Source organism: Elephantulus edwardii, unplaced genomic scaffold (genome assembly GCF_000299155.1).
Source record: "Elephantulus edwardii isolate Elephantulus edwardi_28Jun2011 unplaced genomic scaffold, EleEdw1.0 scaffold00133, whole genome shotgun sequence".
NCBI lineage: Eukaryota > Metazoa > Chordata > Mammalia > Macroscelidea > Macroscelididae > Elephantulus > Elephantulus edwardii.
In genome coordinates, this window is record NW_006399883.1 from 5,924,931 (window position 1) to 5,949,167 (window position 24,237).

Here is a 24,237-nt window from a genome sequence, read left to right on the forward strand (position 1 = left end):
CTAAGGCAACTTGACGAATGTTTCTTAAGCATGCATGTAGATGTTTTGATGTGGGGGTCTTGTGATTGGCTGTAGATCAGAATGTATCTGTTGGGAGTCTTTGCAATGTGAAAACAGATTTTATCTGGTTAAGAAGTGACCTTTGAGAAGAGTAAGGTCAAGAGATAATGGCTTACACAGTTCATCTACTGATTGATTGAGCAGTTAAGATAGCGAATTTATTTTGCAAGATAAGGTCTGAATTTTTTAGTTCTGTGTATTTCAAACAGTTAAGTCTTTATAGCTGAGACCTGCCTTCCTATTTAGTTACATTTCTTAAAAGCAAACCAGCAAAGATACTATTAAAAACTCTCACTCAGAAATATTAAATTTTGGAGTAAGGAGGACAAAGCATAGATTTGGAATATGTATGTATCTGTTTTGACTATCAAGTTCTTTGCTGTTTCAGGGTTTTGTTAACATTATCATTTCTATTTTCTAACCAAGATTAACTACTTAAATTATCCTTTAAAAGCATTAAGTAGTGTGTCACAACCAACTCCACAGAGTGAGTTTGAGTGATATTTTTATATAGTCATATGTTAATTATTTATTTTTAAAATTTTTCTACTTCTTTGCTTATAAAGTTTGTATGTGTTGTATTTAAAAAAACAAAAAAAAACATTAAGCAATTACCTACTTTAAAGAAATCTGATTCTTAATTTTTAGGTTTTTTATGGTACTATTCAGATTACAGTTTTATAATTTGAATAGTAATTTACTAAGAAGGAAAGGCCCTGGATAATTTTCTTTAGAAAAGGAGGACTGAATCTTAGCCTAACATAAGTGGAGTTTTGAATAGGTGTGAAGTCACCTTATTCAGACATGCCAGCACCCCATTTTTTTCTGAAGTCGCCTCCGTGGTCCTCACTGTAGTCTTCATTGAATTTCTGGCTTATGCTGATGGACCTTGGGATTGGGGTTGTCAAACTTGTGGAGCATTCAAAAATCTTAACTGTCACTTTCAGCACTTTGCAGCCACATAGGTTGCCTCACCTGCACTCCTCTTCCATCGTGACTTATCAACTCTCACTTTAATTCCTTGTCCTGCCTACCAGTAATACTTTCTCAGTTTATGTTGTCTCAAATTTTAGACTGCATTCTGGAATATTCTTGAATATTGATGGTTCGTGTCCTGAGGGCTGTTGTGAAGCCTTGTCTCTGGTACCCTCTCACACAGCTGCCACTGATTCATATGCGGATAGCTGTGGCAGGTGTATGGTGCTGTGTATAGTTGGGTGCTGCCGGTACAAATTGACTGGAGGACCATGGTAAAGCTTTGTCTCTCATATTTTGGACATGTTGCTAGGAGAGGCTATTCCTTGCTTGGAAGGTGGAGTGTCAGTGAGAGAAAGACCTTCATCGAAATAGATTAACACAGTGACTGCAGCAATGAGCTCAGGTATATCAGAGATGGTGAGGATGGCTCAGGACAGGACAGGGTTCAGATCATAGATCATTTGTTTGCTCGTAGGGTTACTATGAGTCATATTTGACTCAGTGGCACCTAACAACAATAACAACAGTGTGTGTTGATGAGGTTGTTAATGGTACTATATGATCTAAGCCTGGTGTAGGCTGTGCCAGTGGAGAAAAGCATTTTAAACAACTAGTGAGTGGCTGTGCTGCATGCTGACTAGGATCAGTCCATGAGCAGCTGTGTCTCCACCCCAACCGCTCAGGTGAACCACGCAGCAGCCATAAAGGAGTACAGCCGGTCCTCAGCGGATCAGGAGGAGCCCCTGCCACATGAGCTGCGGCCCTCAGCAGTGCTGAACAGGACCATGGACTACCTGGTGAACCAGATCATGGACCAGAAGGAGAGCAGCCTGTGTGACTGGTACGACTTCGTGTGGAACCGGACACGGGGCATTCGGAAGGTCAGGAGACACCAACATGTGTTTAGATTCTTAACAGAAGTTGGTAGTTCTGTTCTTTTTCTCTCATTGAAGCTTCATCTGAGGAGTCACTGGGTGGTTTGGATAGCTAAGCACTCAACTACTTGCTGAAATGTTTGTGGTTTGAGCTCATCCAGAGATGCCTTGGAAAACAAACCAAAACCATTAGCTATTGATGTGTGTTGACAGCAACAATAACAATGTGTTTCATCTGTAATAAATCCTATATTTTAGAATCATTAGTAGGTTCTATTAAAATGCATTAAAGAAACTTTGTTTCAAATGGAAATTCAGGTATTAATCATGATTTTTCTAATGGTTAATTCTGTCTGCATGAGAATATGTGCATATGTATACTTGGAGTCAGTATGCATACAAGGTGCATATGTGTAGAGTTCATGTACCTATTGTGCATGAGGAACATCTATGTGTGTAATTAGTGAGTGTACAGCATATTAGGTGTCTGTCCAGTCTGTACATGGATGAGGTACGCCTGCATGCGTATGTGAGGAGTGTGTGCTTGCACGTGTACGTGCTGTGTATGTGTATGTGCTGTGTTTGTTATTTGTACAAGATACCTGTGAATTGTGTGCACATACGTAACCTTCCTCATTACTTGTGGCCAGGACATCACACAGCAGCACCTGTGCGACCCCCTGATGGTGTCCCTGATTGAGAAATGCACACGGTTCCATATCCATTGTGCTCACTTCATGTGTGAGGAGCCCATGTCCTCCTTCGATGCTAAGATCAATAATGAGAATATGACCAAGTGCCTCCAGAGTCTGAAGGAGATGTACCAGGACCTGAGGAACAAAGGCATCTCTTGTGCCGGTGAGGCAGAGTTCCAGGGCTACAATGTGCTACACAACCTCAACAAAGGGGATATCTTAAGGTGAGTTTTCAGGGAGAGGCTAGCCTAGGGTGTTCAAAGACGAGGTTATACAGCAGAATGCTTTTTAAGGTCAGTGTCGCTGATGGAGCTGAGTTCTCTTTGCTGGTAAATGCTGGGTGATGGTAAAGGGCTCCTCCCTCCTACAGAACCATTTCTAGATTTTATCCATCACCCTGAATAGAATCTCAATGACCCCTAAATGTCCCTCCCCCTAGGCCCTCATAAGCACTAACCTACTTTTGTTTTTCTACATTTTTCTTTTCTTGGTATTTCATGTAATGTGAGCAGGGCTTGCAGTATTTATCCTTGTGTGTCTGGCTTATTATGCTACGCATTCCTGTTTTTAAGATTCATAGTAGTTTATTGTATGTGTCAAACGAAACCACATTCAGTGCCATCAGATCAGTTCTAATTTATAGTGACCCTCTATCTGATCTCCAAGACTGTAAATCTCTGCAGGATTTATAGGAGGAGACTGCCCATCTTTTCCCCATGGTGTTTATCCAATTCATCTGTGGATGGATATTTAGGCTCTTTGCACCTTTTGTTATTATGTCTAGTGTAGCAGTGAACATACTGTATAAGTGTCAATTTGAATTCCTATATTTTCTGAGCTAGGGATTCCTAGATGACACAGTAATTCTGCATGTTAACTTTTTGAGGAACCACTGAGCTGTTTTCTGTGGCAGCTATACTATTTTACAATCTTAATAGTGGTGGACAAGGGCTCTAATTTCTTCATATCCTTTCCAAACCGATTGCTTTCTTTTCATAGCCATCCTAGTACTATTTTAAGCCCTTCTCATATCTTTAATTAACAGAGAAGTACAACAGTTCCCCGCTGCTGTTAGAAACTCCTCGGAGGTGAAATTTGCCGTTCAGGCCTTTGCTGCACTGAACAGTAACAACTTCGTGAGATTTTTCAAACTGGTCCAGTCTTCATCTTACCTGAATGCTTGTCTTTTACATAGTTACTTTAATCAGGTGAGTAATGCAGGTATTCTCTAAAATTGCAGGAAAGTAGACTCTTCCCTTACCTTAACATGTGGTTAGGTGCTTCTCTGCCTGGGAGCATTGTCCTTGTGTACCCTGTGGCTCCTGCACCAGGGTTCATGCTCGCTACTACTACTGAGCAGTTGGCAGTGTTTGGAAAATAATGACATTATAGTCAGATAAGCTCAGTCTTTTTAAGATACTGTAACTTCAGCTCAACACTCTGTGGTCTAAGAAAACAGTATCTAATCTCGAACATCATAGTAATGCTGACCTAAAGTTTTAAAAGTGAGCCTGCTGATGCTGTTTGTATCTTGACACCTGCTCTGTGGCAAGTTACACAGATAATAGAAAGATCCATTTCTCACTGAGGTTTAGACTATGTAAACCCTTGTGGGCTTGGCATTTCTGGAGCAGCTCTGCAGCTCCTGCTGTAGAGTCTCTGATCCCAGAGCAGCCCTGCCCACTGTCCCTGCCCACCTCTGTTATCCCCACTTCTGGGGAGTGAGGAGAGCTTGGTTTACTTGCAAAGGGCCCTTATGGTTCAAGATTGTGGAGTGGGGGAGGGAGAGCAGAGGGTGGGGAAGGGAGGTATGGTGATAGGGAAGAGGCTACCCCATTTCATGGAGCCAGTTTGTTTAAGTGCCACACAATTGGACAGGTGTGTGAATCAGACTGGCTTCTCCCTCCAGATCCGCAAAGATGCGCTTAGGGCGCTCAACATGGCCTACACGGTGAGCACGCAGCGGTCCACTGCCTTCCCCTTGGACAGTGTGGTACGCATGCTGCTCTTCCAAGATGGCGACGAGGCGGCTGACTTCCTCAGCTACCATGGCCTCTCTGTTTCTGATGGGTGAGTACTAGTGGTGCAGATGATTCACTTTTCCTGGGGGAGTTGTGGACCTGGCTAGGCCTGTGTCAGGGTTTCTTCAAACCTCATGTCCTTCAGGGAGCCGCCCTCCAGCCTGTTGTCACTGCAGCCCGAGTGGCTTTTGTGCTCCACAGGGACCTGGTGCTCTAGAGCAAGAGCCTTGAGGCCTTTGTCGCGTGGGCAGCCTAGGCTGCATTGCACCTCCTATCATTGTGGGGTGACAGTGGTGGGCGGGACCATCTGCTGGCGTTGTTGACGGACACATATAGAGGCGTCTTCTCATGGCTAACATGCATGTGATTCTTTTTATACCCCCTTCCCGACTTGGGTAGCTGCGTTGAACTGAACCGGTCGTCGTTCTTGGAACCAGAAGGCTTATTTAAGGCCAAGAAGTCGGTATTCATCACCCAGAAGCTGGTGGTGTCAGTGGGGGAGACCGTGAATGGGGGACCTCTGCCCCCTGTCCCCTGCCACACACCTGTGTGCAGTTTCAACTCCCAGAATAAGTATATTGGGGAGAATCTGATCACAGAGTCAGCCACCAGCTCCCAGAGACCTGGTGTGGAGACTACTGGTAAGCAGGGCATGATCGTATTGGGGTCACACATTACAGATTCCCTGGGACCTTTAAAGTGTTTCAAGAGTGATGTGTGTAAACATGGCTCAGTGATGGAGACTGTGAGACTGGAGGTGCTGATTGGCTGTGAAGCCCTCCCCCCTGCAGACATGAATGCCTGGGGGCGTGGTGGGGGTGAATAACTTGGGTGATAGTCTGGTAGCCTGGCTGACCTGCCTGCTGGGCATCGTCCTTGTGTTTGAGTTCTGCATTTCTTTGCTGCTTCCAGGTGGCGTGAGAGGAGAGGAGCATGCTGCAGAGCCCGCCGTGCCCCTCCCTGGATTGCTCCCACAGCCTCTGGCCCACACCACCTTGCCCATGTCTTTGCCTCATGTTCCAGCCCCATCAGCAGCTGTGGCACCACCTAGCCTCTTCCAGCCCCCCATGCAGCCAGAGCTACTTCCACCAAGGATGGCACCCGTGTATTCTGATGCGGTAAGAACCTTCTGGATCACCTTTGCAGACTGCGGCCCTGCTTAATGGGCACCGTCCATTTGGGTGCCTGTGATCAGCCTCTTTCTATGTCTCAGGGTCTTATCACACATGACACTCTTGTGGTTTCCATCTGCCAAGGCTCTGAGAGAGAGGACTTGATTTTGGCTGTGACAATTATGGTCTTTTTCTGAAACTTTGAAGTGAGCAGAGAAATTTTACAGATAAAGTGTGAACATGTGTTCCTTCCTTCCCATGAGGTGAGGCTGCATAATGCAGTTATGGAGAGGGTGCAAGGAGTAACCCACCTGCAGATTCTCCGCTGACAGGAGCAGGGTCACCCCACTGGTCACTCAAGTCCATTCCATCTCTGCAGTGACCACAGCAGCACTCAGGAGGTCCTGTCTTGAGCGCTCACTAGTCTGATCTGACTATTACCCCATTGGTGCCTGTCTCGGCAGAAAAGCCAGAGAGTGAGTAGGCTGTGAGCTAGGGTCCCTGGTGTTCACATGACCCATGTTAACTGCTTGGCATGGGCAACCAGAGGAGTTGGATGGGCACTGTGTGTCTTCAGTGTAGGTTGTAATCAGACATCATCTCTCTATTTCAGAGGCAGCCTGGAAGCTAGTAGGGGCTTCAGCTCCTGTGTGGGGACCTCCCAGCAGCACAGCCCCTGGGTGGGGTCGTGCTTTCTGTCTAGGGGGCCCCAAATCAGCACGTTGGTGCATGTGTACAGCCTTGCACAGCAATGTTGTCCTGCAGGGACTTATTTTTCTTATATGATTGAAGGCCTCTGTTCTCTAGGCTGTGAGTCAATTGTCTGACCTTCTGTGACTCATGCTTTTTGATCAGCCAGAGGTTATGTGGTGCTGGTGTCCCGTTACTGGTATACACTGAGGCCCCATCTCCTGACGCTGTGTCTTTTTGTCTCTCCTTAGGACATTGCACAGGTGGTAGATGAGATCATCCACGATGTTCTTGAGAGGGACTGTGAGGAGGTTGGTGGTGTTGGAGCAGCGTATGCAGCCACGGCCCTCAGGTGCGTGCTGGGCTGGGACACTTCTGCTTGTGCCCCAGCCCCGTCTTCTCTTAGAAAGTTCTCTCTGCCCCGGAGAGACTTCTCAGCCTGCTTGTACAGATCTCAGCTCATGACTGATTTCCATGACCCTGTCTGGCTCTCAGTATGATCTGTTGTCTGGGTTGGCATCACCTCTTGTGTTTCTGACCTCATAGTTTCTCTTGGCATGGAAATTCCATGTGTGTATGTTTTTTGAGGCACAGTTGCTTGATCAAATTAAAATTTACTTTCCTTAAACTTGGAATTTTAAAATGTAGTTAAAGTGTCAGGGAGCTCTGGTGGCCTACTGTCAAGAAGCTGTGCTGCGATCCCGAAGGCACATGGTTTGAGGCCACTAGCTGCTCTGTGGGAGAAGGGTGGGCGCTTCCCGTTCAATTAACTGCCTCTAAAATCCCCTGGAGGGTCAGCTATGGTTCAGTTCTGACTCGATGGATGGTACACAAAAATATAGTTAAGGCCTAAAATTAGGTTAGTTCTTAGGAAATTGAAAAGCATACTCTCTTATTTGATCTTAGGTTAAGACTAGGTTTGTAATTTGATGTATTTGACCCCCTTTAAAGTTGTGCACTTTTTACATAATAATGAAATTTCTGTGGACACTATAAACCGTATTTCAGTGCTTCAGCTCTTAGAATATTTCAGAGCTCTCAAGCAATTTTGTAAAGCTAGTAAATGTGATTTATGAAGTCATGGTTCCTTAAAGGTTCTACATGTCTCACAAAACTCCTTGCATATTAAATAACCTAGAGGGAGGGTGTGCTCTCACACTTTGGTGAGTGTGAGTCTCAAAGGGTCACCTCCTCCAAGGCTGGGAGTTGCTGTGTCCAAATTAGACTCTGATGGAAGGAAAACGAGCCTGGCCCCCTGTGTTCACTTCCTGTGTTTAAAAGCCGGCAGTGCCCTCTGCTGCTTTGTGCCTCATTGACTGGCTGCTTGGGCCTTGGCCATCAGCTGTTGAGTGTTGCTTCTTGTCTATGCAGTGTATCCGTTTCGGCTGCGGAGGAGCTTCTGGCGGCTGCCACGGAGGACATCCTGAGGGCTGTGGCAGCGGAGGGTGTGAGTGAGGCGCAGGCACAGGCCCAGGAGGAGCGACGTCGGGCGGAGCAGGAGAGGTGAGTGTGGGGTGGAGACAGGAAGGACAGGAGACCCATGATGGAGACCTCTGTGCCCCCCAGGATACCTGGTGCTCTGTGGAGCAAAGGGATGGGCCTGGTTACACAACCCCCACTGACAACATCAAAAGTCTGATGACCTCAACTTTCAGACTCAGATGTTACCCTTTTGCTTTTTGTATTCTGACTTCAGGTTGAAACAGGAGAGAGAGTTGTTTTTAACTCAGATGAGCCATGTTTTGGCTGTGGAGCTAACAGACCAAGTGGTGATAGACTGTGTCAGCGAGACTGCAGCCCAGGAGCTGAAGTGAGTGGCACTGAGGGCCAGGCTGGCGTGGGTGGTGGAGGTCCCCTAGACTGAGGGATGGGCTGCCTGGCCCCTTCCTTGCGGGCCCACAGGCATTTCAGGGTAGCTGGGTTTTAGCTACACTTGGTAGACAGCATACCAGTTGGCTAACTGAGTGTGTGTGTGTCTGTGTCCCCAGTCCCACATCCTTGTACAAGCTCAAGTGCCACTCCAGGGAATGTGGGTGGTGTCACACTTACACCTGCAGCCTCCGTGCCCATATGATGTCAGTAGTGACTGTCGACCTTTTAAGATTTAAATTGTGCAATTGTTAAGACAGAGACTTATTTCTTAACTGTTTAAGCCCTAAACTGAACCTGCAGTTTAGTTTCCTGAACCATTTTATTTATTTTTTTCCCCCTTCCATTATTCCAGATCTCTATGGTTTAAGTAGAAATGAAAAATCTTAAACTGTTTCTTGAGGAGATTTCATTGCATTTAGCTATTAAAGCCGTGAGTGACTCTGACTCTGTGTCATCACGACTGTGGTGTGTGGCCTGGTGAGGTCTCCCTGTGCTCACTGCCGCTCCCCCTGACCCCCCCCCAGATGTGCAGTGGAGGCCGACCAGAGGGCTCGGCTGGACCGCTGCAGTGAGGACGTCTGTGCCTACTTAATGGACTTGTTCTTGGAGGAAGAAACTTTCCAAACAGCAAAGGAGACCCTTCAGGAGCTTCAGTGCTTCTGCAAATATCTACAGCGGTGAGTTTGGTGTCTCTAGGTGAAATCCACACACATTCAGCAGATTTTCTGCCATATTTAATGACTGTGAGCTAACATTGTCTCCAGGCAGTGATGTGGTTCACTGTTTTACAGTAGAATCCCTCATATACCCACAAGTACACAGAGCGCACATGTAGATATTTATACAACCTGTCGAACTAAATATTTTGCTAGGAAGGCCTGCATTTGGCCTGAGGGGACCTTAGAAGGAATAACACTGGTTCATGTGTCCTCAGATGGAGGGATGCTGTTGTAGCCCGAAAGAAGCTGAGGCGCCAGATGCGTGCCTTCCCTGCAGCCCCCTGTGGAATGGACATAGCTGACCAGCTGAGGGCACTGATTCCAAGTGCTGAGTGCCCCATCACTGCAGAGAACTTGGCTCAAGGCCTCCTGAACTTGGGCCACGCTGGCAAGCTGGGTATCTCCTGCACCAGGTCAGAGTCTCACATGAAGCACTTCTAGGTCTCCTGCCCCTAAAGATGCCCTTCCCTGCCTCTTTCAAGGACCTTTTGGTCTCCTTCCCCAGATCTGCTTTCCTAGATCTTACTGTCTTCTAACTTCAAGTCCGCCCTACTCTAGCCCCCTCAGGTCCCTCAGTCTTCTGCCCCAACTTAGCAGGAACATAAGTGACCATGTGTGTTGAGATAACAGCATGTGGGGTCTTTGTATCGTGACACTCCACAGGCTGTGTATTTGAGGTTGGCCTTCCCTTTAGTCTTGGGCTGTGGGTCCTTGGGAGCCTGGCTCCTGGCTCACATGTAATGTGCTCTATGTCCTAAAACTCTCTTGTTCCATCAATAGCTGTACTTGATACAATATTTCTCCCAGTATTCCCTTATTTTAGTCAAGCCAGAGGCCTCAGAACCCGCTTTGCCCTATGCTCTTTCTCTTCTTTGTCTTTTGGTCTTGCCCATTTATATCCCTGTTGCACACTATTTCCCCCGTTTCCTCAGTGCTTCTCACTGATTCTACCTCCATTAGTCTTTCCTTTCTTTGTAGCCTTTGAGCTTCTCAGTGTAAATGGGTCTGTCTCACCTTTGGTACCCTCTTCAGTGGCTCGTAAGCCCACTGGGTGACCCTCCTAGCTGTTCCCACCCAGCTCTGTCACTAACTTTTCCTTCACCCTTTGGAGACAGATGACACCTCCCCCTCTCTCTGCAGACTGAGGCAGCTCAGGGACATGGCCACTCACTGCATGAAGGTCCAGTACTTCTTCCAGCAGCTGCTGAGGTGAGATGCAGAACTCCAGGGGCAGCTGCCCTCTGTGAGGCTGTGGCTGGCTCACTGCAGTGTTCTGTTCCCACAGGGATGCAGTGTGGGCACCTCTGGACCTGCCAACCCTTGTCGCTGAGCACATTCCCAGATGGCAGGAGCATGTGTTCTGGAAGCTGGTCTTGGTGCTGCCTGAAGAAGAAGAGCTGTCCCCAGAGAGTCCCAGCAGGTTAGGCAGCCTGAGCACAGGTTGGGGACAGGAGTGAGGTGGAGGGGTTGGTGGCTCCTCCTTTATTTGCTGGGGCACCTCTGAAGTTAGAACTCTGTCTAGTTTGTTCATGATTGAAGTTCAAGCTTTAGACTAGTTCACTTTTTAGTCCAAGAATTTGGTAAATGCTAAGAACAAACAATTTTTGTATAGGTGTGTGTATTCTCTTGGGCTTATTCTTGGGGTTGGTTTGCTAGGTCATATGGTCATATGGTAGGCCAGACGGTTTCCACGATGCTGCTACGTGACACGGCTACCAGTAGTGTATGAAAAGGCGTGAGTTCTCAGAACACAGTGCTTTTTAAGTAGTTAGCATTGAACATTGATAGGCCAAGGAAAGTAAAACTCATTTCATAGGATCGTAACTGAGCAAGGAGGAAAATGTGGCATTCTCAGGATACTTAAATGATAATTGGTTTCTGAAAATAAAATAAAACAGCTCTTTTCTGATTTACAGTAAGTTCATTAAGAAATATGTCTGATAGCAGTCCTAGGTCCAACAGGATAAAAATCTCACAACAGTTTTGGCCCATGCTCACAATTTCTACTATGCGTCACTTTATTGTTGCATTCACTGTCAGTGCAACTCATTGAGGGCCTTCCTCTCTTTTGCTGATACTCTCTTTTTTTTTTCTTCCCCAAGCATGATATTCTTATCCAGGCCCTCCTTAGAATATGTGCTAAATATGTGAGACAGAGTCTTACCGTCTTTTTTCTTCTAAGGAATGCTTCAGTTGCATTCCTTCCAAAAGAGATTGTTTTGGTTTTTTTGGCACTCCATGGTATATTCGATACTCTTCACTAACACAATTCAAAGGCATCAGTTCTTCAGATTGTTTTGGTTTTTTTGGCACTCCATGGTATATTCGATACTCTTCACTAACACAATTCAAAGGCATCAGTTCTTCAGCTTTGTTAATTCTTAGTCCAACGTTCAAATACACATAAAGGAGTTGAAAATATCTTGCCTTGGTCAGGCATATCTTGTTTTTTAAACTACATCTTGAGCACTTTAATGAGCTTGTTGGCCACAGCATTGCCCACTGCAATTGTTTGTTTGATTCCTTTTTTTTCTAATACTAGATTTTACAGTTTTATTCTTTTAACATAACACACTGCCAGTAATTCTGTTTACTTTTTTTAAAGTGTGAGGCATGTAACATGGAATGGCAGTACAGGGCCACTAGAGTAATTTGCAAGTATTTATACCAGTGTGTGTGAAGATAGCATCATTTACTTTGTACATGATAACATGATTTGTGCACTTGATCGTGGCTCTGTGTACACGATTTGAATGTTGTATCGATGTTCTCTGCTTAAGACTGCTCATTTGTTGTACTGCTTATGGATGTTTTTTTCCAAGATCAGGGTGGGTGATTTCATATAAAAATCTTATTTTTAATACCTTCTCTGGCAATTCTTTCCTGGATTCTTAGCTTTGCACAATTACACCTGCAATGGAACCAATAACCTAAAGTCACCAAAATAAATCTTAATCCAGCCTCACATGATCTTCCAGTTCTACTGGCTAATAAAAAATGTCCAAGGCGAGCCACAACAGACACTAATGCCCCAAAACAACACTGAGTCTAGTGCAGGGGGAAGGTTTTGGACATCTAAAATTCCTAGAAGCCTGAACAGATTCCCCTTTCCGGGCTCTCCAGCTTCGACTCGGTGGCCGTGGTGAAGACTATGCAGCTGCAGGATTGTTTTGATTCTTGAATGCTTCCCAAAGTTTTGATTATAGATCCACGTGAAATGAAATAGGCATCTTCAGTCCTTTTCTCTGTTTGTCTGAATGTTCTCTATTGGCGTAGTTGTAGGAATTTTTTTTTTTATATTGAAGTACAATCCATACTATAGGCTGTAATTATTTTCTGCAAGTTAGTTGTGTCATCTGCATATCACAGCTTGTTGATCAATCATCCTGTAATCCTAATACCACACTCTTCTTTGTATAGGCCACCTCCTCAGATTATTTGCTCAACATACAGATTGAATAGGTATGATGAAAGGCTTCCGTCCCGATGCACACCTCTCCTGATTTGAAATCATTCAGTATCCCCTTGTTCTGTTCTAGGGACTATTTCTTGGTCTGTGTACAAGTTTTGTATGAACACAATTAAGTGTTCTAGAATTCCCATTCTTCTCAATGTTATCCATAATTTTTTATGAGCCACACAGTCAAATGCATTTCCATAGTTAATAAAACACAAGTAAACATCTACCATTCCCTGGTTTCAGCTGAGATCCATGTGATGTCAGCAGTGATATCCTTGTTCCAAGTCCTCTTGTAAATCCAGCTTGAGTTTTTGGCAGTTTTTCCCAGTCAATATGCTGTTCAGCCATTTTTAAGATATTTTTCAGCAAGATTTTACTTGCGTGTGGTATTGATGATCTACTTTGGTAATTTCCACATTCTCTTAGAGTACTATATCAAACTATATCAAACAGTCTTCTCATGGGATTTTCCGGGGTTCATGATTTCAAAAGTAGATTGTGAAGCCTGCTTCCTAGTCTGTCTAGTCAGGAAACTGCCGAAACCTGTCCACCGTGGATGAGTCTGGTCTTTGACATATCAGTAGCATAGCTTCCAGCATCACAGCAACTCTAGCCCCGACAGTCTGACACACTGACAGATGAGTAATGGACATGTCACATAAGAATTCTTAAAACCTCAGCAGCAAGAGCTTTGAATCTATAAAATATGAACAAATCTTTTCCAGTCACTAGATCTTGAGTACTTAAGTATCTTGACTCGTATTAAAGCAAGCCTATTCCAGGTGTCCTTCCTTCCAGACCTTGTGGGGTCCCTAGCACTGTCCTCAAACCACAGCCAGGCTGTATAGCCAGCCAGTGTCCAGTACATTGTGGAATGTGACTCTAGCTCTATGTGACACCCTCCTTTTTCTTTCTCCTGAGAATCTCCCTTATTCAGACTTGGAACTGGGTTTGTCTCTAATGATTGTTTTCCTGTTTCCACAGAATTCTAGCAAATTGGCTGAAGGTCAAATTCATAGGAAGTGGAGGACTGGCAGATGGAACTAGTGGCGACACTGGTGGGATCCAGACACTTGCTCTAGCAAGGGCGCTGAGCAGCAAAGGGGGCCAGACGGTGTCTGTCAGTGTGTGTGTGAAGGTAAGGGGTCTCAGTTTAGGTAGGAGGATGAGAGGTCTCTTACTTGTGTGAACACAAAGGACAAACCACATGTGCTTTTTCCTGTCATCTTCTCCTGTACCTTCACTACCAATACTGGGGGAATTCTCAGATTGCTGCTCTCCTAAGAAGTTTTCTCAGCAGTCCTCGGGGGTTGGCTCCCTGGAGGACAGATAGCCTGTTGGGGGCCTTCAGTCGCATCTGGCTGCTTGGTGTCTCCAGAGATGACGCATCCAGCCTCCTAGGGTCACTGCTGGAGGTACCTTGTCCCCCAACCTATACCTGCCCAGGCTCTTACATGAAGCAGCCACTCACTGAGGTTAGGGTACTTGTCTAACATGTGACCGGCCCCCAACCCCCACCCCACGATCCAAACCTTTCCTTGCCTGTACCACTTACTGTGCACACATCTGCAGAACTTCCTTTTCTTCTTAGGCCAGTAACAGCCTGTTTCTCTTCTGCCTCTGGAAAAAAGAGATTTGCGTCTCCCTTCCTGCCATGGTGGTTTACCCATCTTTATATATCTCCCTATTTGGGATTAAACATCTAAGATTCAATGAGTATGGTCGTACCTTGTCTTCGCTGGAAGCTATGTCATCTGTTGACACGCTGTTTCTTACATTGCGCGTTAATGTGGAGCCCAGCCTCCTCTGGGTCTCTGGACGCTGGCAGGGCCGGTGCTATAGTGCCTGACCACACCCTGTTAGTGCTTGTGACTTAGTACATAGGTGATTTGTTTTGATGGTGTTGGTACTGTTACAGGTGGCTTGTGGCACCCTCAGTGACCGCGCCTTTGATGCAGTGGAGACACAGAAAGACCTCTTGGGTACCAGTGGACTGTTGTTGCTGCTACCCCCCCGAGTCCGGAGTGAGGACACGGCTGAGGAAGATGTGTACTGGCTGTCAGCCCTCTTCCAACTCAAGCAACTCTTGCAGGCGAAACCTTTTCAGCCAGAAGTCCCACTGGCTATTCTTGCACCCAGCCTGGGCGAGGATGATGTTGAGAAGGATGTGGAAGATGGTATGTGGACAAAGCCTTGATTATGCGTGGGACCTGGTTCTACGGAGGCCCTGACCATCACTGTAGACGTAATTGCCATGAGCGCTGAACATGGGTTGGTGTTTGTATTTGATGCTGGTGCAGCAAGTGTGCGTGTTTGTGTATGCAGTGCTTATGTGTGTGGTATGTATGTGTGTGTGTTCATGTATGTCTGTGGGTGGGAGATAATGAAACTCTTCTGTTTTTCCCAAGGCCTGATGTTGCAGGATTTGGTGTCGGCAAAGCTAATATCAGATTACATGGTTATAGAGATTCCAGAGTCTATCCGTGATTTACAAGGCACAGCTAAGGTACGCCTCACACTTTCACAGTTATGAATGTCCCCATTTTCCCCCTCTCCTGTGCTGTTATGAGTTTAGTATATATAACAGTTTACAATTTTAACTTCATGTTTTATGCAGTTAATAGTCTAAAAGTATAAGTACAATTAAATTAAAATGATAGTTTGCTCATAGTCTTGTCACCTGCAAGACATTAAATTGTTGATGTAAATTTCTTTCCTGCTTTTTTATGAATTTAAAATGTGACTGACCACATCTTACATCTGAAGATCACATTGATAAACTCTTTCATGGGGATATGTGCAGAAATTAGCATTATCGGAGGTTTCTTTAAGTGAAGGGTATCTAATAGTTACACTGGGGATATATGTGAGATTTGGGATTAAAGTAACCAGAAATTCACTGCTGTTGAGCCAACTGATTGCTATGACCCTTCATCAGATTTCCAAGACTAAATCTTTATAGGAGGAGACAACCTTTCTTTCTCCTTTGTTTCCGTTAATGGCTTTAAACTGCTGACCTTTGGAGTAGCAGGCTGATATGTGTTACGTACTCTGCCATCAGGACACCTTAAAGTAACTGGGGTTAGGTGAGAGTCACTCCGGATGAAAGTGTCGGGTAGGGGAGATAGTCACAGGTGACTCAGGGTGGGGCTGGCAGGTAAGAACTTGGTTCCTGTTTCATCTGTGAAAAGGAGGACTAAAGTGTGTGACCCCCAGGCAGTGTGGGGTTGGTTCTGAATAGGCACTGACCTTACAAAGCTCTTGGGGAAACTGTCCTATAAGGCCTGCTTGTCTGTCTCCCTACTCAGGTCTCACAGGCAGTGAAATGGCTGGTTTCTCGGTGCCCCAGTACCTTGGATCTCTGCTGCCAGACACTGACCCAGTACATCGAAGATGGAGTCGCCAGGGAGTTCAGTAACCGATTCTTCCATGACCGGCAAGAGCGGCGACTGGCTGGGCTGGCCTCACAGGAGCCCAGCGCCGTCATTGACCTCTTCAATAGTGTGCTGCATTTCCTAGCCACTGTGGCTTCCTTTGAGCAGCTCTGTGACCTGTCCTGGCCTGTGTCTGAGTTTGCTGAGGTGGGGGGCAACCAGTTACTACCTCACCTGCACTGGAATAGCCCAGAACACCTGGCCTGGCTGAAGCAGGCAGTGCTGACCTTTCAGATCCCACAGATGGACCTCCCACCTCCTGGGGGTGCGTGCCTCACCACAGGGAGCCCTGGTAGGGTTGAGGGGCAAGGGGAGGCTGGCCTGCGCAAACCATTGGCTCCTCTTAACATCTGGTGTGCGATTTGTGTACCTGTTCTCATGAGGGTCCAGAGGGGTGTTTACTATTACCTTAACCCCTCTATACCAGTGCACCTGCTGCCACCATGTTTGCCTTTGACTTAGGCAGTTAAGATAAGCCTGGTTGGAGGATGCACGTCTTTTAGCCCTTAGCGCTGACATGCTACCAGAGAGGAGGCCCTATGGGATTTCTGAAACCAAAGCTAATTTACTCTGACCAGACTGGTGGGCAAGGGAGGTGGAACATGGCTCCCGGCTCTGACCTAGTGTTAGTGCTGACGTGGCATCCATGTTCCCTTTTTTGACAAGGAGCTCTGCTCAGGACAGGCTTTGCTGCTTTGTTGCAATGCTGTCTCTGTGCTGAGTTTGGACTTGGATCCCATGGGTCTGACCTGGCACAAGCACCGAGCAGCTTGGAGACTATGCCGTCCGTGGCTAACGCATGCATCGAGTTCTGTTGAGGAACATCCCTGCTAGTGGTTTCTTTGTGGCCTGAACACACTCATTTTCCACTGACTGAGGTGCTGTGACGGCGTTAGAATGGGGAAAGGCTTTCACATGTGGCATCTCCCAGGGGAGCAGCGTGAGGCTTGTTTTAGCAGGTGACCTCTGTCTGTGGCTGACGCATCCTCTCCCTCTAGCACCCTGGGCCCCTGTGTGCACTATGGTCCTCCAGTATGCATCTCAGATCTCCAGCTCACACAGGACGCAGCCTGTCCTCCAGTCCCAGGTGGAGAGTCTGCTTGGCAAGACCTACAGCAGGTGGAGGAGCCAGAACCCCATGCCAGATGGGGCACCGGGACCTTCAGTTGCAGAGATCCCATGGGATGACTTCCTCGCCTTATGCATTGACCACAAGCTTCAGGATTGGTCACCTCCCCGGCTCCCTGTCACCTCAGGTTAGCAGCTTGTGTGAGATCGTCATCTTTGTCATTGTGTGTGCTGTACTTCGTCAGCCCCTTTTGTCCCATTGCCTGTCTGCCAAGCAAGTGATGTTCCTGTGGTGGGTAGATACTGAGAAGGACTGGCAAAGTTCTGATTGGGGCTGGACTCATCATAGAGCTTTTAAGCTTCTGAAATGGCCCAGGCTGTGGCTTCTTAAATCACTGGAAACAGGGAGCCATTATGGAATGGTGGATGCTTGGAGCAAATTGGACATGGGCTTGGGAGTCAGGAACTGTGGCGCTCAGGTTAACCAGATGTCTAAAGTCCCAAAGTTTAGACACACAGCAAGCAGTCATCTCATGCTCTTCTGATGTTCTCCTCTCTTTGTTTGCTTTTGTGTTATTTCCTTAGAGGCACTGAGTGAAGATGGTCAGATTTGTGTATATTTTTTTAAAAACCATTTGAAAAAATATGAGGTCCCTTTGTCATGGGAACAAGCCAGGATACAGACGCAGAAGGAGCTCCAGCAGGCCCAGGGCCGGTGAGATCCATGTTACGTGTGTGTGTGTGTGTGTATCGTCTGGGACTCACAGCTGGGGTTGGTGAAGTCCCTTTTGTGTACTGTGTGCGTGTGTCTGTCAGCTCTAGCTGGAGACCGGGAGCTCTGTATGCACACAAGCCCCCACAGCTGGGAATGAGATTTGTGTTGAGTATACCTATGTGTTCTGGGTCTGGCATCCAGGAGACAGATCGTACTGTCTTGACAAAAGCACGTGGAGGAGGTCTCGTCCTTTTTCATGCTCCTGGGTGTTGTTTGCACTGAGTGCAGCTGACATGGACAGACAGACCTGCAGGCCCTCAGAAGAGCCTGGCCCTGTGGGAGCTGTTCCTGAGCTTCTCACTTCATCTGTGATATGAGATAAAGCCACAGCTGATGGAGCATGGGCAAAGGAATGTGACTTGCAAACTTGGCTCAGAAATGGTCCCTGGGGAGACAGCGGTGCCACAGAATTGTGCTGAGGTCACAGGGAGCATGCTCCTGGCTGGAATGCATCTCTTAAAATCTGTAGCCATGCCTCATTGCATTTCTTGTTGGGTGAAAAGTCCCTTTAAAACTATTCCTAAAACTGCTTGATGAGGTTGAGAATACTGTTGTCCTTGTCCTGGAGGCTGTGACCAAGGGGGCAGAGGTGGGGGTGCAGTGGAGAGGAACTCTCCTTGCCATGCAGCACATTGTTGGTCTGTCTCGTCCTGGGGTGCTGACTGAGTAGGACACAGGAGCTGGGTGTACTTGGAGTGTGGGAGAAGAGAGGCACAGGGCAGAAGGTTGGGATGTTAGAGAAGAGGAACTCTTGTTTCTGGATGACACATTGTTGGTTCAAAGCTGTGAACAGCTAGACTGTCAGAACATTTCAAGGTTCAATCAGCTGAGATTGTCATAGAGATTATCCTGCACCATTGAGAGTCCCATCCTGAGCCACAGCAAGCCCACCACAATGAGCATGGGTAATAGGGGAAGCTGAACCTTCGTGTGTGAGACCACATTTGCATTGGAAGGGAAATGGAGAAGTAACAGCATCTTTCTCAAACCCTGAACTCTCAGGGGACCAAGAGAGTGCTTTTCCCTGGAGTCAGATAATATGTTCATTCTAAAATTGAACAAGGTGAGGAACTGTAGTAATCACTGTGAAAATGATGGAAACTGAAGTGATGAAAGAGTCTGTGCAGCGTCATATAAAAGCACAGGAAAGCTGTGGGATTTAAAAAGCATTTAACACTGTAGGCACAGCACCAGACCAGGATGAAGTGGTGTGTGGTGGTGACTCTGCCGAGGGCGAGATGAACAGGAAGGACAAGCTTTTCTTGTGTGACAGGCTAACTGACATGTGTGAGGAAAAATATCAGAACCCATCTTTCTTGTTTACAAACACAACTCCTAGGTCGATTCAAGAGTGCCATCATTTAGATGAAGTAGAGGGATCTGCTTGTAGCACTGGGTGGGATAGAGGTTCAGAATTGAGGTGACTCGAGTATAATTGCCTCAAGGGAGTGGAAACTTCTGGTAATACAGGCTGGAGAAGGGATGCAGTGTGGTGCAGGTGAGAGGCCACATAGTGCCTGTAGACCTGGAAGTGGCGTCTGGGGCCCGTGCTGGACAGTGTTTATATGCGTAGTTGTGGTGCAGTAGGGCCTGCCTTTGCTCTCCTCACCTTAACTTTCAGAACATATGTTTCAGCTTGAGGATCAAGTCTCTCCACCCTTCTCACCGTTTCCCGTCTCCATTACATCACATCCGCGTGAAACAGAATAGGAGCCCTGCGACTGGCCGGGACAGGGGTGTCCCCAGTGCTGAGGAGCTGATCAGCGGTGCTTCGCCTGAAGAGCGCCTCTCACAGTGCCTGTCCAGCAGCCTCCTCCGGGAGAAGGAGGAGAACAGGAGGTGAGAGCTGCCTCCGCAGGGTGTGGACTTTGTCCAGTCTGTTTCGTGTTGGGAGAGGTGACTGCTAAGTGAGTTCTAGGACAGTCAGGTGGGGACAGTGAGTGTGCTCTGGAGGGTGGCAGCACCTGCAGATGGCCACGGCTACGGTCAGGCTGATGGTGAGGACAGGGCAGGAGGGCAAGCACAGGTGGGACAGTGCTACAGCCTGGTGGAGAGGACGGGGTGAGAGTGCTGACAGCCAGGTGGGGGGAACAAGGGCCGTAACCAGGGTGACAGTGATGCGACTATTTGAAAATGAAAGTGTGCCAGGACTACTTAAGAAGCTCCTTGAGGGCAAAAGTTGTGTTCTGGAAAAGGTATTTTTGAAAGTCTTACCAAAAATCCATTTCATTTACAAAATCAGTTCCAAGTGTTGTAGTGAAATGTGCATGTGTGGAGGTCTGCGTGTTACTGCGCTGGAGAAGCATAGAGGTGTTGGCGGATCTCCTCACCCTGGTGGGAGCAGTGTGTCTCCCTCCCTCTTCATATCTTCACACCCCACCTGTCCCTGCCCTAGCCCCTCATTTTCTGACAGCCTTGTTTATGATATTAACAGCATGAAGGTCATCTACATCGGTTGTTCCCCCTGCTGTATCTGCATGTCTGGCTGCTTCCCAAGCACATACATCCTCATGTAGGCCCACAGTTTACCCTCCTGGACCCTGGCCTCTTTGTCTCCACAGCTCATTTCACATCTCCTTCAGGAGCCTACAGCCCCACGCTCTTCCTGGTCACCACCATGGTTCTGCTCCCCTCAGTGAAACCCTCAGCCCCACTGTCCGTGCTCATGTATTAGTCCATGCTGTTTCTCTACTGCTGAGGGGCTTTCTCGTCCTTGTGTCCATTCTCCCAACCTAACCCGGAACCCATGTGAGGCCATAGCTCACACCTTTTCTCACCATTTAGTTCCCCCTGGCCCAGGACACCTCTGCTGGCTCCTCCTGTTGTTGAAAGCCCTGATTCCTCCAGACCCCTTCCCTTCTCTTTTGGCAACTTCTGCCCATGATTCCACGCAGGCTTACAGATTTTGAAGGGTCAGTGTTTGACAGTATGTCTTGGGCCCAGAGTATGAACTCCTAGTGTAAGTACTTGGCTGCCCCTGTGAATCTCTTTTGGATGTTCAGCAGGCCTTTCAGATTTTACATGTTCCGCAAGAGACCTGCTTTCCTCTAGCCAGCTCCTCCTGCTGTAGCCTGTTCAGTGACGGGCACTGCTCAGCCCACACGCCACATTTCTCCATCTCCAGTCCTCGACAGGTCTGGAGGGCTCTTTTTGAGAACACACTCACCCTTGAGCCATCTGTCTTGACACTGTGACTATGATGACTACCCCACTCAGGCCACTGCCTCCACAGGCATGGCCTCACCCTGGCAGGACCAGTGGGATCCTTTCAAAGGTTACACAGCGCACAGCTTTACTAAGAATGTGTGAGCTTCCTCTCTTACATGGGATGATGGGCATATGCCTCAGGACCTGTCAGGGCCTTTTGTGATCTGTCTACATTACTATCTGGCCCCAGCCAATACGTTTCAACTGCTCCAGGCCAGTGCATGGCCTGACCTAGTGTACTCTTACCTGGAACCCTGACTTTATGTCTCCATCTTCCCGTCTCTAGACCTCTGGCTTGCGCTCCATGACACGACCACCTTTAGACTGCATGGCCCTTGCATTTACTTCTCTGCCTGTCCTTGGCAACATGAGCTATCTGCTGTGTGGAGCCCATCTGTCATGTTTGTATTGTATCCCTGGGATTTTGCACTATTTTGCCCCAAAATAGTGTTTGAAGAATGAACAATCCTGTTATAATTTTTAGAAGTACATTTTCTTAGGTGTGTGGTATTTTAGTGATTTTTAATCAGATTGCATTCCTTTGAAAGATGGGCTGGTGGTGGTCGACAGCTCTGAAGTCTATTAGATAGCAGTGGTGGTTATGTTGAGCTAATTTTAAACTATAATCCATAGCCCATGCCTTTGAGTAATCCATAAAGAAAGAATTAATTAACATATAACCTAAGGAAACTAAATAGAGAATATGAATTAGGAGTAATTTTAAGTAACAGTAAAGCAATTTTTGATAAATACCACTTTTCTCATTAAATGTAAATTGGGTATATAAACTGATAGAAGTTTATTTTTAAAAAAATTTATTTTAATGAAAGTTTACAGAGACTGGATTTCCATTCATTTATAGTTGCACACTATCCTCCTGCCCACCATTCCCCCTGAAAGAAGTTAGTTTTTAAAGTACATTTTCCTTTTTCCCCCCCAAGTCTCAGAGTAATTCTAGAGTTAAAGTAGCTATAATCAACTTGAGATTCAGCATACATTATGCCAACTCATGATGGACCCATCTTTCATTTTTAATTGATGTAGCATAGTACATATTGAAGGCTTGGGAAAATTTTAAATGCACATAGGAGAAAAGTTTACTTTTGCTATGTGGTGCTCCTATGGTTCTGACTGTATGCTTCTATGTTGCTTCAGGTTTGAAGATCAGCTTCAGCAGTGGTTGTCTGAAGACTCAGAAGCTTTTACAGAGTCACCTTCCCTTCCTCTCTACCTTCCTCAAACTCTGGTGTCTCTGCCTCAGACTGTGCAACCTAGAGTGAAAACTTCTACACCTACGAACCCACAGGTTGGAAGATAGTACATAATGAGTCCCCAGGTTATGGACAGCTCCTACTTGCCCTTCAGTGTTCTATAAATTTGCCCTCACTTTCACGCTATTGCACCAACAACACCTGTTCTTCATCACAGATCACCTTCACTTGCTGCACATGTAGCTTTTAAATCCTGAAAAAGGCTTCGAACCTTTTCTTAACCCAAAATAAGTTCTGCCTGAGCCTACAAATGTGCCTTAAAGTCACAGGAAGAGATCTCCTCCTTAAACCAGAGACCACCTGTACTTAGTATTTATCCTAGCACTGGAGAGAAGGGCAGGAGGGACAGGAACCCACAAAGAACCCACAAAGTCAGTGGCTTAAACTCACCAGCTGCTCCAAAGGAGAGAGATGAGGTCATCTGCTTCTGTAAAGATCTACTCTCTGGGAAGCCCTGCAGGCTCTTTAGCTTTTATCCTGTAGGATTTCTGTGAGTTGGAATTACCTCGATGGAAGTGGGTTTGGGTTTGGTGAGTGTGGTAGAGAGCTAACTAATTCTAACTGTCTGCTTGTGTAATGAAGCACGGAACTGAAACATACTTGAGGGCTGAGCAGAATCGTCATCCTTTGCTGAGCGCATCGAGGCCTTGTTTGTGGGAGGCAGCCTGCCTTGCCTGTGGCTTCCTCTAGGCCTGCCTTCATGTGTGGTGTGAGGAGGTTCAGCTCACAGAGTAGAGGGGCCTCCTGAACACTGCAGCGGGTCAGTTCAGGACTGCTCTGCAAAGCTAGCCCAACTGATACCAAAGCTCAGTGTCTCATACCTCCTCATCCTCCCCTCAGGGGTGAAAGGAGCAAACAGATAGTTATTGCAGATCTGTGCTGCTGGGCAGGTATGAGGTGAACCCTGGACTTGGTGTGGGAAACCCCTGCAATCAGTAGGGAGAAAAGCAAATTACAGTGACATACTGTTCACACTCTTCACATACCTTAAGGATGCTTATGTTCTTTGACTAACCAGTTTTTCTTTAGAGAAATCAAATATTAACAAAAATCAGCATATAAAATAGTTCCAAGATGGAAGCAGGCTAAATAGCCAAAACAAGAGTCTGGAAAAATAATTACAGTAGATTGATGTAATAGAAGAGTATGTAGTCATTGGCCATCATAGTTTATTGGAACTTGATCATGGTGGGTATGAAAAGAAACGGCTCGTGTGCAGATGGCACCATTTCTTGAATGATGTGGTGAAGGCAGGCAGATGCATGGTAAAAGTCAAAATGAGTGGACCCAGAGGTTTCTACTTGTAAACCATTTGCATAGAAAATAGGTCTTTGTTTATTGTTTTCTAGAAGCTACTTTTTGTTTCTTTTTATTTCAAATAGACTAGAAGGACAGCAGAGCACCTACAGTCATCTGAAGCAGTGGGCTCATCTCTCACTGATCGGCTGAAGCACCTGGAGAGGCTTCTCCAGAGCTCAAGGGAAGAGGAGGTCACATCCGAGTTCCATCTCTCTGCTTTGCTCGACATGGTGGACATTTGAACACCTGAACTGAGGGGATGGGTCTCTCTGGAGGGAATCCTACTTTTTACCCAAAATAATGTTCTCAGATGCTTTATGCACTGCAGAAAATGTGATTCTTAATCATGCAAATAAACTATTTGAATACTCAGTTGGTGATTTCAGAAATGAATACTGTTTCCCCCTGTGGGATATCCTTGATAGTCTTACAGATTTCATAATGTAAATGTTACTCACCAGCATCTGCTCCAAGGGAGCTTGTACTTGGCACGTAGTCATTTATTCTTTACAGAGCCACAGCATCTCAGAGTTTCTAGACATCAGTGATGCTGAGATGAAGAGGGGCATGGACCCCCACAGGAGGGCTCCAGACAACTGGATTTGAACACTGCTTTCTAAAGCTACGCACGGGGCATGCACAGGGATTAGATGATCAGGAGGAGAGAGAGAACTCCTGGAAGAGAAGTGTCAAAGTACTCC

At 46.6% G+C, this 24,237-nt stretch overlaps 1 protein-coding gene across 1 annotated transcript in view; it reads left to right on the plus strand.

Annotated features, from left to right (window-relative positions):
* Positions 1–23,778, plus strand: part of MCM3AP (minichromosome maintenance complex component 3 associated protein) — a 33,596-nt gene extending 9,818 nt beyond the window's left edge. The window contains exons 7-28 of the mRNA XM_006893924.1: positions 1,722–1,919; positions 2,564–2,832; positions 3,654–3,816; positions 4,518–4,678; positions 5,029–5,270; positions 5,542–5,747; positions 6,683–6,783; positions 7,803–7,934; positions 8,128–8,241; positions 8,828–8,980; positions 9,238–9,435; positions 10,163–10,231; positions 10,308–10,442; positions 13,467–13,620; positions 14,401–14,659; positions 14,891–14,988; positions 15,791–16,181; positions 16,915–17,172; positions 17,570–17,699; positions 19,395–19,598; positions 22,122–22,272; positions 23,620–23,778. Of these exons, the coding sequence (XP_006893986.1) occupies positions 1,722–1,919; positions 2,564–2,832; positions 3,654–3,816; positions 4,518–4,678; positions 5,029–5,270; positions 5,542–5,747; positions 6,683–6,783; positions 7,803–7,934; positions 8,128–8,241; positions 8,828–8,980; positions 9,238–9,435; positions 10,163–10,231; positions 10,308–10,442; positions 13,467–13,620; positions 14,401–14,659; positions 14,891–14,988; positions 15,791–16,181; positions 16,915–17,172; positions 17,570–17,699; positions 19,395–19,598; positions 22,122–22,272; positions 23,620–23,778 (3,945 nt within the window). The remainder of the gene's footprint in view (positions 1–1,721; positions 1,920–2,563; positions 2,833–3,653; positions 3,817–4,517; positions 4,679–5,028; positions 5,271–5,541; positions 5,748–6,682; positions 6,784–7,802; positions 7,935–8,127; positions 8,242–8,827; positions 8,981–9,237; positions 9,436–10,162; positions 10,232–10,307; positions 10,443–13,466; positions 13,621–14,400; positions 14,660–14,890; positions 14,989–15,790; positions 16,182–16,914; positions 17,173–17,569; positions 17,700–19,394; positions 19,599–22,121; positions 22,273–23,619) is intronic.
* Positions 23,779–24,237: the final 459 nt, after the last annotated feature.